General features: G+C 31.7%; 1 protein-coding gene across 1 annotated transcript in view; it reads left to right on the top strand.

Moving 5' to 3' along the window:
- The window catches only part of LOC127714497 (ankyrin-1-like), a 38,660-nt gene extending 28,162 nt beyond the window's left edge, over positions 1 to 10,498 (top strand). Inside the window, exons 6-9 of the mRNA XM_052220569.1 lie at positions 2,758 to 2,829; positions 5,250 to 5,297; positions 6,336 to 6,518; positions 7,328 to 10,498. Coding sequence (XP_052076529.1) covers positions 7,665 to 10,019 — 2,355 coding nt within the window. The 5' untranslated portion in view covers positions 2,758 to 2,829; positions 5,250 to 5,297; positions 6,336 to 6,518; positions 7,328 to 7,664 and the 3' untranslated portion in view covers positions 10,020 to 10,498. The remainder of the gene's footprint in view (positions 1 to 2,757; positions 2,830 to 5,249; positions 5,298 to 6,335; positions 6,519 to 7,327) is intronic.
- The last annotated feature ends 2,635 nt before the right edge of the window (positions 10,499 to 13,133 follow it).

Raw genomic sequence — 13,133 nt, 5'->3', positions numbered from 1 at the left:
CACAGGCTCTTGAGAGCCTCTAGTTTTGGTAATCTGAATAAATGATAAATGTTGATGTGATTTCAAATGTACACTGTTATATCCATACTTTTGATTAGATATTTTCTTTTTTCTTATCACTTTTTCTGGCATTTGAAAAAAGTAACAGGATGGACAAAATCGAACACCAGCTAGCACAACATTTCATATAAAATCATTCTCATGTGTCGATAAGATTGCATATCATGGGAAAATGTTCAAAAAGCCATGTGTTATTAGTTTTTTGAAATAATTTGGATTTAAATCAACTTCATTTTTATAAAGTTCAGATTTGGAATCGAACTTTATTTTTAAATGACTGATATATCCATTTATCTTTTAATCCATTTCTATTCACTTTTGCTTTTATGTTGCAACAGTTTTTATTTATTTAGATTAGTACACAAACAGTAGCGAGATATATGAAACCTACCAACCATGAGTTCCTGCCATTTTTCATTTTTCAAAAAATAGCTGATCAAAGTCAAATGTACATGTATAAAACTGCAATTTATGATATAATTTGGAACATTAGATGGTCAATAAGTATAAATTTTTGTAGGGCCTAGTTTATGATATAAACAATGCATTACAATGACAAATGATAGCTTTTAGATATCTTAAAATTATATAATTGCAAGTAATTTTAAGTTTCTATTTTTAGTAATTTTAAGTAAAATCAAGTAATCCAAAGCAAATATGCAAGTTTTTCAAGGTATCGATCATCCTAAGAAATTTGCTAGTTATCTAAAGCATGTGTCATTCCCTGACAACTACATGTAACTAAGACAGTAAGTCATTGTTTTATTGTGTATTGCCTACATCTACTTATTTTTATTACATGCATCTGATATTTAAAATCACTGATCACTAACTTTGGAAATAACAAGAAAGAAGTATAAAATTAAAAATTAATATCATCTCAGAGGTCTTGTGTGCTCATCAATGATCTCCCCACAACTTTCAAATATCATCCTGGTTAAAGGGGATTTATTAAATTCCATCTTTTTTCTAGAAATTACAGCATCATATCAATAACACAATCTAAAAAGAAAATCATTTGAAATAGTATTACATCCTATAGCAATATATCATCACTATACCAAGATGCGAAAAGCTTAAGGTCATAGGCGGAAGTCTGTTCATCGCTCAAGTGCATGAGGTCAGGAGCTTGGTTCCCAGCAGTTTAAACCAAAGACTTGAAACTTATATCTTTTTTGTCTGTGCTAAGCTGAAGAGAAGATTAGGCAACTGAGAGTCAGAATAATATATGCGGGTAGGGTGACTTATCTTCCTGTTGTATGAAACCTTTTGTCACTTGTGTAATGGGCTTTTTTATATTTTGTATTTGACAATTAGAGACAGACGCCCAGCAAAATTTAAAACATGCAAATGTTGATTATTCATGAATATAAAAGAGAGGCGTAGATAACAAATAAGTCACAAACAAACTGAAAATTCCATCGCAACAAAAGTAATAAGACGAAAATAACCAACAGTGCAACATTGTAAAGACTGAGCAACGCGAACCCCACCAAAAACCGGGGTGTTCTTTGATGCTCCAAACTGAGTCTCATATTTACCAAAATCATGTATATACATGTTCTTCAGGAGTAAGACAAATCTGAAAATGCATGTCAGCTAGCTAGGAACAAAACAATAAATTAATTCCGTTACAACAATCCACAGTAAAATGTAATTTACAAGGAAGACGCAATATTTATTTTAGAAGTTTTAAAATTATTGAGTTAAAGTTGATAGGAATCATTAGAAATAATCTTATTATCAAAATTTATAAAAGGTTTGCAATAAATTGAGGAAAGAATATTTAAGAAAACAATATGAATAAATAGAACACAAACTTATTTCTATACTCATATGACATATATGTTCTTCCCGCAGTAGGCCAGTAGATGATCATGATGATATATTTGTCTCTCCCGCAGAAACACGGTTAGCATTTGAGAATGCTTCATTGTTGTCCTAAACTTTGACATCCATGGCTCAGTGACTGCTTACAAAAAAATAAAACGTTTAGTTTTTTGTCATGACTTTTGTGAATTTCTCGGCAGTTATGAGTAATAAGATTACTATGTTGGTATATGGGTTCCCCAAAAAGTCTTCATGACAGTCAGTCAAGGTTCACCTGACCTTGACATTATTTTATAATAAAAAAATTAAGGTTATCGCTACGTGATTGGTTCCGTTTCTAAAATACGCAGTAGGTTAACTATATTTGGTGTATGGAATGATTGCAAGAGGTACATGTTAATCTGGCTGGTGTCATCTGATCTTGACCTCATTTTCACGGTTTATCGGTCAATGTTTTTTGTGTGTGTTTTGTTCTGTTTTCTTATACTATAAGCAATATGTCAACTATTATATTTGGTGTATGAAATGTTTGTTATGTGTACATGTCTGTCTGTCATGCTTCATCTGACCTTGACCTTATTTTCATGGTTCTATTGTTAATGATACGTTTTCTTCGTGAAGACTGTTTCTTAAATACAAAAAGGAAAGGTCAACTTATTTGGTGTATGGAATGATTGTAAGGTGAACATGTCTGTTTGACTTGGTTAATCTGACCTTGAACTCATTTTCATAGATCATTGATGATGTGAAATTTATGTAATACTTGTAGTAAACTTGACTTTAGGACTATCAACATAAAATCAGTCACAGTAAGGAAAGTAGGCGAGAAATTTCAGCGTGGTCACTCTTTTTTTTAATTTATTTCAGTGAACTATGAGATTGAAAAGTATAGAAAGGGAGCGTGTGTTGCAGTTTTGTCGCTGACCTTGTCTATAATAAGTAAGTTAATTTATCCTTAAACACTAGATAGATTGGCACCAATTTACATTTTGATTGCTTAAATTTGACATAAATATTTTGAATCTATACTGGTTGATACACATCTATTTAAAAAACAACACTTTAACGTTATACTACATGGACTGTTGGCGTTTCCTTTCAAGGATTGTGTCTCTGAATTGCACTAAATAATAAGGAATAAAGTTTAAAAAAAAACTTATAATATTCAGTATGCATGGTATTAGTAGAAGAGTATGCTGAACATTTTTCTTTTATAAATTTCAAACCTTAGCTTTTAACCTCAAATTTGGTAGCAATAATTCACACTTCATAACATTGGTTACGAAGTATATCTTCTGATATCTTGCGGAAATGAAGCATTGGAGAAAAAAATCTTGATATCAATTTCACTGCTTGAAGGAAAAATAATGACTCGGTCATTACAGTTAATGTGTTTCATCTAGCTTGTTGTTTGTTCCGTTTTAGCCCGCCTTGCACAAAGGGCAAAGTAAGCTTTTCTCATCACATGGAGTCCATCGTCTGTCGTCGTTGTCTTCGGCGTCCGTCGTCGTCGTCTTCGGCGTCCGTATACGTTCGTTAACATTTACAAAAAATCTTCTCCTCTGAAACTGATGGGCCAAATTCAACAAAACTTGGCTTCAATCATAATTGGGGTATGTAGTTTGAAAACTGTTTCCGATTATACCGCCTTCCAATCGGCATGGCTGATATGGCTAAACATAGAACATAGGGGTAAAATGCAAATTTTGTCATTTATCTTAAAAAATGGAAGACTGTTCAAAATGTTGAGATCTACATTTTGTCTATCCTCAACAAAACTGTCAGACGACTTCTTATAGGAGTTTTTGCCCTTAAATGACGAATTTTACATTTTTTTAAAATTTTTACTAAGTATCTTGAAAACTTTAATAGCTTTAAGAGCAATGTAGAGAGAAACTGTGATTAACAAAAATCACCAGCAAGACAAAATCTACAAATAAATCAAATGGCGCAATTATCCGACGAATCCTTAAGTGAGTTATTGCCCTTTAATAACGATTTTTCCTTTTTTAAGCGTGTTTGCCTTATATCTTAAAAATTACACGACACGATTGATATACGTCAAATGCCTCAAATCTTCCGATCACTCCTTATTAGAGTTATTGCTCTTAAGTGACAATTTTGAACAATTTTTAGTGCTTTTATCTATTATCTTTAAAACTATAGTAGATAGATAGACACTTAAAAAAAAACAAAAAATGAAACAAGACAAGACCTAAAAATAAGTGAACATTGCCGAAATCATTCGATGACACTTTAATAGATTTATTACCTCTTAGTGACGGTTTTTACAAATTTTTCGCATCTTTGTCTAATATCTTAAAAACTACAATTATAGAGATATTAAAAAGTTAAATAAGCAAAAATGATCAGCATGATTTAATGGCAGAAATTGTCTGTTGGTTCCTTATTGGGAATAGTGCACTTTAAAGACGATTTTTATGCATTCCTAGTGGTTTTGCCTATTATCTTGAATACTGTTTTATATAGATAAAATGTGATAGACACTTTAAAAAGCAAAAATGATCGACAAATTAAGATCTACAAATTATTCAACATGGCTAAATTGTCAATCGACTCCTTGCTGTAGTTGTTGCTCTTGCAAATAAGTCAAATTTTGCCAAAATCAATAGTTGACTCTTATAGGAGTATATGTCCTTAAATAATTAAAACAAATGTTTTTTTAATGTTTTGGGGCAAAAACGAAAGAAGATAGAGAGAAGCTGTAAACAGATTTTTTTTTTTTTATCAATAATACAAGAGCAACAAAAAAGATTTTTTTTGTCATGAATTCTATTCTAGTCCACAATGTTGGAGAGTGTTGATGAAAATGCACATAGACCTAGGTGAGTGACACAGGACATGGCTTTAGAGCCTTTAGTTTGTTTCTATAGTATATATAGCTAGTTTTATTTATTTTTCGTCTCAAAATTAAATGAAAGAACTTATAAGCTTTGTGCAAAAGTATGGGTTATACATACCGAAATAATTTCTTTTTATTACTATATAAACTAGGTGGAGTAGCTGCTGATGGTGTGTAAAACCCCAAGAATATCATTCGTAGTCAGCATTCAACGCTAGCGGAAATAAAATGATACATTATGCCAATACACTTTTTGTTTATAGCTCCCGTTTATACTTATGTTTTAGGGATGTAGTCCTGTTAAGGACATTTCAAATTATCAGGTAATACATTAGAAAAATTATTATATCAAAACGACTGTCTTTGTAGATGAAAATAAATATTTGGAATCATTAAACTTTACTTTATGGATCTATGAGTATTGTTTATTATCCCAGATTTGATTGTATGTTCTAACTCGCATAAATTATCTTCTTTTATTTATTATTTTTTTCAGTCACTATATTGGGATATTGTTTTCTTGCATCGGAGTATTTTTCATCAGGTTTGTACAATCACACAGTTGAACATAGATATGCATAACCGAAATACACTCTTTTTTAAATACTGATCGAAATATTTACACACTCAACTGAAAGTTTCTTTTTGTAATCTTTGTCCCTTTTGCTAATATAAAAGACCAAACTATATATACATATATAAAAGTCGTAAAATTGTACACCAATACTGATAAAAGATAAAAATATACGAACAATATGAAATGAAATCGTATTGTTCTATGGAACAAACAAAAGCAAAATGGGCGGAAGGAAGGAGAATGAGGGAAATCGCACTATTGAAACTTTGTTTGGGTCATACGTTCTAAGGCAAAGAAGTTATCTGGTTCATTCCAAAAGAGTACAAAAATGAGCCGCCTGAATAGGTCAAATTGAATAATCTTTTCATATAATTATCATCTATTTTTCAATAGAAATGCAGTACAAGATTATGCATCGTTTAATGACATTGTGTGATCACATTTTAAAAAGGGACTGACACTGATGAAGGCCATTTATTGACCCGATATATATGTCAAAGCAACTTCATCTTGTTTGTATATTTTATCTTTTATCAGTATACATGTAGTTGCACCAATCGTATGACTTATCATGTAGTTGGTTTGAGCTGAATCGTTACATATATGTATTAATTTGCTGGTTGGTTGCTTTCAATAGACTTAAATAGATATAATATATATATGTTAAAGCATGCATGTTGCGTTTATGTAAAATAAGTGTCCATTCTATCGTCCAAATCAAACATGTCAAAAACAGGAAACTACACTCTACATATAAGTACCATATATGTTATTCTGGTCGTCCTGAATATTCATGAAATATGTATCACCAGAGAACAATAAATCAATACAATATGCATTGTCCTATATATATATATATTTTAAAACCCATGTACATTTTAAGGTTTTGAAATGTGCATTTTGATTACAACAGAGGAATTTCAACCATCCATACAGCTAGTGAACAACGAAAAACAAAAATGAAAAATTAGGTAGCTTCATGTCAATAGTTGTATTTCTTTTCAGAATTAGTTCAAATTCAAATTAAAGATAGAGGTGAACTTGACGATAAAATTGCTACTTATATGGCTAAAGAAAAAAATGGCTTTGAAAGAAAAATTGATGCTATGGAATGTGACAAACAGATTTTGAAAGACAAATTCAGCAAGCTGGAAAATGATTTATTAAAAGTTCCGTCGCACGTAAAAGGTATCAGTATGAAATCCCCAAATAAAAACCTTAAACACGGCTCAGAAAAAGATCATGTTCATGTCTTTTATACACATGTAATTTGTAGATGAATAAAAGAATTAATACTTACATCATGTCAAACAATGAAACAGATAGTATTGCAATTGCAGAATAGCCCCTTATAATCGTTTAAAAAGCAGGTATTTGAAATCGTAGTTTGATACTATTTTCAAATTCAACAATGTGGGATGCTTCTTTGGAAAATTTATATCCAAAAAATACATATTGCATCAGCAAAAAAGTAAAAGTGTGATCGGCATGAAAACAAAATAATGTGTCTAGGTTTGTTTACGTGTCTTTCTGACAATGATTAACTGGCAAGTTTTTGAAAACCGGCTCAGCGTAAATATCTATTAAATAGCAGCGTTCATATTTATATCATATTAACATAGTTTCGGCCTGAATATATATCAAATTTGCCATAGGAAAACACAAACTTTTATAATAACCTTCTTCCTTTGTAACAGTCGTAACAGTCGTTTGTTGGTTCCAATGGATTGAACTAAGCAAGACTGTATTACCATCTCGACCAACTGAGTTCAATCCCTGAGTTTTATTTAGGTTCAGTTGTATGCCTGTTGCTAGTCATTTTTGTCATACAATTTATTGTTCCTCTTCATTTTATTGGTTTTGATTGCTAAATCGGTTACTTATGTTTCTCTTAAAATATGTTTATATTAAGATTAATGTAATTGTTGATATGCTTATTTTAATTATTCCTTTTATATTTATGTAATCCTTTGTACATTTTCACATTTTCTTTATAGAATTTCAAAATGAAATCCTTCAAGACTGGGCAGGGAAACTTAAAAAGATTATTAAAACAAGAGCCACAGAGTTCATATACATAAATACCTGACGCAAAAAGTAATTGTTATAGCAGGACCCACTGGTGCAGGTAAATCGGCAATTGCTTATTATGCAGCATTCAGATTAAAGGAAGACAGCGGTTATACAATCATTCCTGCCAGACAATCAGTAGATATAACAAATTATCATATACCAGGCACAAAACAAATTTTCATTATCGATGATTTTATCGGAAAGTATGCTGTTGATGAAACAGATGTAGTTTTATGGGAAAAAAATGGGCCATTGCTCAATATGATTTTTAGCAATAACGAGAACACAAAACTTATTCTTACAAGCAGAACATATATATGGCAACCAGAATGTTATACATGCTTAAGTTTGAGTGCGTATACGTGTGATTTATTATCTGATGAGATAAGTCTATTACTAACTGAGAGGTGGGGTATATGTCACTCTTATTTAAACCCAGTTGATATAAAAACTTTAAAAGAAGAAACCATTTTGATGTATAGTTTTTTTCCATCTTTATGCTCCTCATATACATCATTACAAAATATTCCAGTTGAAGATTTCTTTACAGCTCCTTATCCGATAATTGAGAAAGAAATAGATAATTTCAAGACCAAATCACAAGTAAGCTTCATTGCATTGGCTATTCTTGCAATCAAGCAGACGATATCAAAGAACTCATTTTCTATAGACAACCATGAATATGATGATTTGTTTCAGGATGTGTTTCATGAATCGGCTTTTCTTCAATATCCATCAAAAAATTCTCTGAAGTCTACATTAGTTGCCCTCACTGGAACATACGTAAGAGAAACTAAGGATAAATTCATGCTTACCCATGAAACTTTGCAAAAAATCGTCCTTCGTTGCATTGCAAAAACATTAATGAAATCAGTAATAAAGTATTGTGAAACTGAAGTGATATTAAATCAGTTTCGGTTAGATTGTATATATGAAAAACGAGATGCATTTATTATTGAGGTTACGGCAGAAAATGAAGATGCATATTTCAGACGGCTTGTTTATGAATTAGGTAAAGGGTGGAATAAATCTATTTTCGAACATGAGCAAAACAAATTTTGCGAATTCAGGCTTAAGTTTCTCAAATACATGAAAAAATATTTAACACGTGATACTTGGGACATAATGCAAGATGGGTTGACGCATCTTCACATTGTGTCTGATCTAGGATACGAGAATTACGTTTCATTTTTCCTAAAAGATAATGCAATGATTAATCAAAAGGACAGTGATGGCAACATACCTTTACATTTAGCATGCAGGAAAGGACATAACAAAATTGTTAAATATCTTGTCGTGAAAAAATCTATCATTGACATGGCAAACAAAGAGGGATCGAAGCCATTTGTTTATGCATGTGAAAATAATGCTATGCAAGTCGCCAAGTACTTGTTACATCATTCGGCTAAATCGATAAACGTAAATGAAAAATATCAAACAAAGAATAATGGAACCGTTCTTCACATAGTTAGTGCAAAAGGTTTTACAAATCTTGTGCTTTTATTGCTTGAAAAGAAAGCAGATGTAGATGCACTAGACCGAAGCGGGTGTACACCGTTACATTACGCGAGCAACAGTGCTGTAGCTAAATCGTTACTTGATATGAATGCAAACATCAATGCAATAGATTCACTTGGTAGAAGTCCTGTGTATTTAGCTTGTGGTACAAAAAACGAAAGGGTTCTTCAACTCCTGATTGAGAAAAATGCCGAGATCAATCAGAAAACAATAAATGGATTGAGACCGATACATGCTGCTTGTCAATCTGGAAGTATTGGCATAGTGAAAATACTTTTAGAGAAAGGTACTACAGTTAACAGTTCGAAACCAAGCATAGTACCATTACATGAGGCATGCAAAATTGGCAATGAGAGTATAACGAACATCTTAATTGCAGCCAAAGCGTCAGTTAACCACAAAACAAAGGATGGTTTAACACCCCTTCATCAAGCATGCATGAACGAGCGTGTTATCGTTGCTAAAATACTGTTGGATAACAAAGCCAATGTTAATGATGCAAATAAATATGGCTGGACGGCACTTTTATTTAGTTGTGCCAGGGGTTTTCATACAGTAGTTGATTTGTTACTGCAACATGGAGCAAATGTGAATATATGTGATGAAGATAAAATTAGCCCATTGATGGTTGCCTGTAAAGAGAATAAAACGGGTGTGGTCGATATATTGTTGCGTTCAAAGGCAAATGTTAATCACTGTGATAAAGACAATTGTTCATCTCTTGCATTTGCTTGTAAAACCGGAAATGTAGATTTGGTCGAATTATTGTTAACATACGGAGCTGACATAAATTTAGCAGATAAGAATATGATAACTCCTCTTCATACAGCATGCATGTTTCATCATTCAAATGTAGTATTGATATTGATAGAACATAAGGCGAATGTAAACGCGCAAGACAATCTCAGACAGACTCCGCTATTTAAATCAAGTATTAATGGATATATTGACATTTTAGATATTCTACTCGAACACGGAGCATCTGTCGATATCTGTGATAATTTGGGAAAATCTCCTCTCGCTATTGCTGAAATAAAAGGACATAAAGCCATAGTTGATGAAATAAAACAATACAGACCATTCAATCAAATAGTTTGAGAGTAACTTACAATATACTGAAATTTCTAATTTAGCATAATTTGTAAACAAGACTGGGAAGAATGTCAGTTATATAACAGTTAAAACAACTAGTGTATGCTTTGATTGCATTTTGTTTTCAAAAATAGACTTCGACGAAGAAGAAACAACATTTCCATCAAAACTGTTGTGTTCATTATTTTAATTTTTTAACAGGGAAAAGTAGATTTTTTCGCGGAAACAAATCCGTGGGTACTTTAAAAACAACATGAATATATAAAATATAGTGTAAGAAATTATTGCGATGCAAAAGCTCTACAGTATCAAGTTTGCAAAAACAAAATTAATAAAATAATTAGATCTCCCTTTACATTATTAATCAGTGATTTGCAGTATTAAATGCAAGCACCAATATTTAAATTTACTGTTATATAAATAACACATAGCTGAGAGGGTGATAGAGCAGATTGTTACCCCGAGAAAACATTGTCAACTGAGGCGAGGCCACGGTTGATAATGTCTTTTCGAGGGGTAACAATTTGCTCTATCGCCCTCTCAGATATGTGTTATTCAATTTATTATACTGAATGTTCTGTTATTACTGTCTATTAAATTTCAAATTCAAAGTAATAGACTATGTCGTCTTGTACATAACAATCATCCGTATTTATTGAAGCGCACACTTGAGGAAGCGTCTCCGTGAAGGGTAATAGAGTATTTGCCATGGGATAGAGTAAATTGTCTCCCTCGTATTAACCAATCAAAATCTGGCATTTTGACATGCAGTATAATAAATAATATTACATAATCCTTGAATTCACCAAATACATCAATATGATATTGTCATTCAGTTGAACGGCAAACGATTTAATGGCGTCTAAGTTCAAGACATTGGTCACGTGGTAAAAGGTCAGAGTTTACCGTTTTCTTGTGAACGTGTACACCTCTTGGTTTTTTACCTCGTATCGTCTAATTGTAACTTGTACATAAATAAAACTTGTAGGGTCCAAATCTTGAGTGAATAAGCTTCATTATTATGTATACTTATTTATGAAAGGTGTTATAAAAGTATTCTAAAACAACGATGGAAGTTGAAATTTTTTTTGGAAAATTTGCGTAGGTCTACGGAAAATCCCAAATCATTTCTTAAATGTGTTTGGTAACGTATGGAGGGGTATAAAATATGAAGTAAAACCATTTTCTGGATCTTATATATTAATTATAGATCATAAATTCCCCGGATACGCAATTGTGTCAGCTTATTCGTGGCGAAGCGGGGATCAAAGGGAGATAACTAGGTCCACGCAACGAAGGAAGTGCAAGTTATTCAGTAAAACTGAACAGTAATCTGAGTAATGCATGATTACAGTTTAAAATATTTCGTTGTTTCCTTAAATTGTTAGTCAATAATTAATATCCATTTAAATTTTGATCACACAAAAATAGATATGAAATGATTGAATATTGCATTTGTTCATGTACTTCCAGGGTTATAAAAACTTCCAAATTTATAAATCTTATAAGAGAGAAATTGCTTTGTGAGGAACTTCCCTAAACTCCAGACAATTAAATTTTCAAACATGCAAAGGCTAGCAAATAATATATTCATTAAATTTAATTGTCAAAAGGGGAGAATTAACAAATATGCTAGAGATTCTGTGGTTGAATGCTGCTCATAAATTTTTTTCTAGACAGTATGTAAATAGCAAACTATCAGGGTTTTTTAAATGACCTGCGAAGAAAAGGTTACATTTTATGACATGATAGCCTTTTTTCTAAGGTAAAAATTTAAATAAAAAAATTCAGATGAAACTAGAACCTTAAAATTAATAATTGTTGAATTTTGGCCAACAATGAATAAATGATTTCAAACCAAAAAATTGATATACAAAAAACTAATCAGGGTCAGAGTATGAATTTCACTTAAAATAAAATAAAAAAAGATAGAAATAAACACGCCCACCGGTTTTATTGGTGGATACACTGCAGTACCCATGCAGCGCCCTCTAGCGATCCAACAATAGAAAGGATTTATATCCAATTCGGTTGTTGATTCATCAGCAGAACTCGTGTTACATTTAGAAAAGAACTTTTTTTTACAATTTTATCCAATCTATGTACAAATTGAAAATGTAGACAATATTTCCTTGACAATTGTGAATATTGATATCTAAGCAATAAAACATTATTTGTACTACACTACATATAAAAATAAGGAGATGTGGCATCATGGTGTGATATCCAATGAGACGACTATCAAACCAAAGTGCATATGAAATGGGTGTACATGTAAGCAGTTACAGGTAACCATACAGCCTCCAACAATGAGAAAAACCCATATTGTGTAACGAATTTAAAAAAAGCTTGTGACTTAAAGTTTTGTTTTTGGGTTGAATCATTTTCTTCTATTATATATGACATTGTCTTCAAATAGGGAGATGTGGTTAAAATGCCAATGAGACAACTATATGACAATGACCAAACAACAAGATGTATTTTTTTTCTTATTAAATAACTCTTTTTTTTATTCATAAATTTATTTCAAGCATAACATGGTCTATAAAACATTTTTGCAAGTAATGCTGGCTTAAAATACTCATTCAACAACTTATTAAGTTTGCTAATCATTTCTGAAATAAATTTGTCATCTCTGCAAACTTGGATATACTTTATGTCATTGACTTTTAATTTCTCAGCATGACAGACAACAAGTGTGCATTCCTAAGCCCCTGTACACAAAAGCTGATCTTGAATTTGGTAATAATAGTCATTATTGCAGTCTAGGTAATATTTCTGGTGTTCACTGGTGTTCATCAACATAAAGAAATGGTAGTTTTTTTTTATTTACAGGTTTTGTTCTGTTAACATAAGGACATTTTACTTCAACTATCGAGTCTTTTGTGACTACGCCATCCGGTTTTGATGCAATGTGTGGAATTTCTAAAGACACCATTAACCCACAGGGCTTTACAGCATTACCAGTGTCTTCCATATAGCAATTTATAGTAACAGATTCATGTTTTCTACCATGTTCTAATGGTGCAGTTTTTATGTCTGTCACTATAAGTAACGATTTTGCCAACTTGAACATATCAGTTCGTTCTGTAGCTTTGCAGTTCCTACCAAATTTTAAAG

The sequence above is a fragment of the Mytilus californianus genome, unplaced genomic scaffold (assembly GCF_021869535.1).
Source record: "Mytilus californianus isolate M0D057914Y unplaced genomic scaffold, xbMytCali1.0.p SCAF_9, whole genome shotgun sequence".
Lineage (NCBI taxonomy): Eukaryota > Metazoa > Mollusca > Bivalvia > Mytilida > Mytilidae > Mytilus > Mytilus californianus.
Note: the sequence above shows the minus strand (reverse complement) of the source record. Positions and strands in the feature narration are given on the sequence as shown.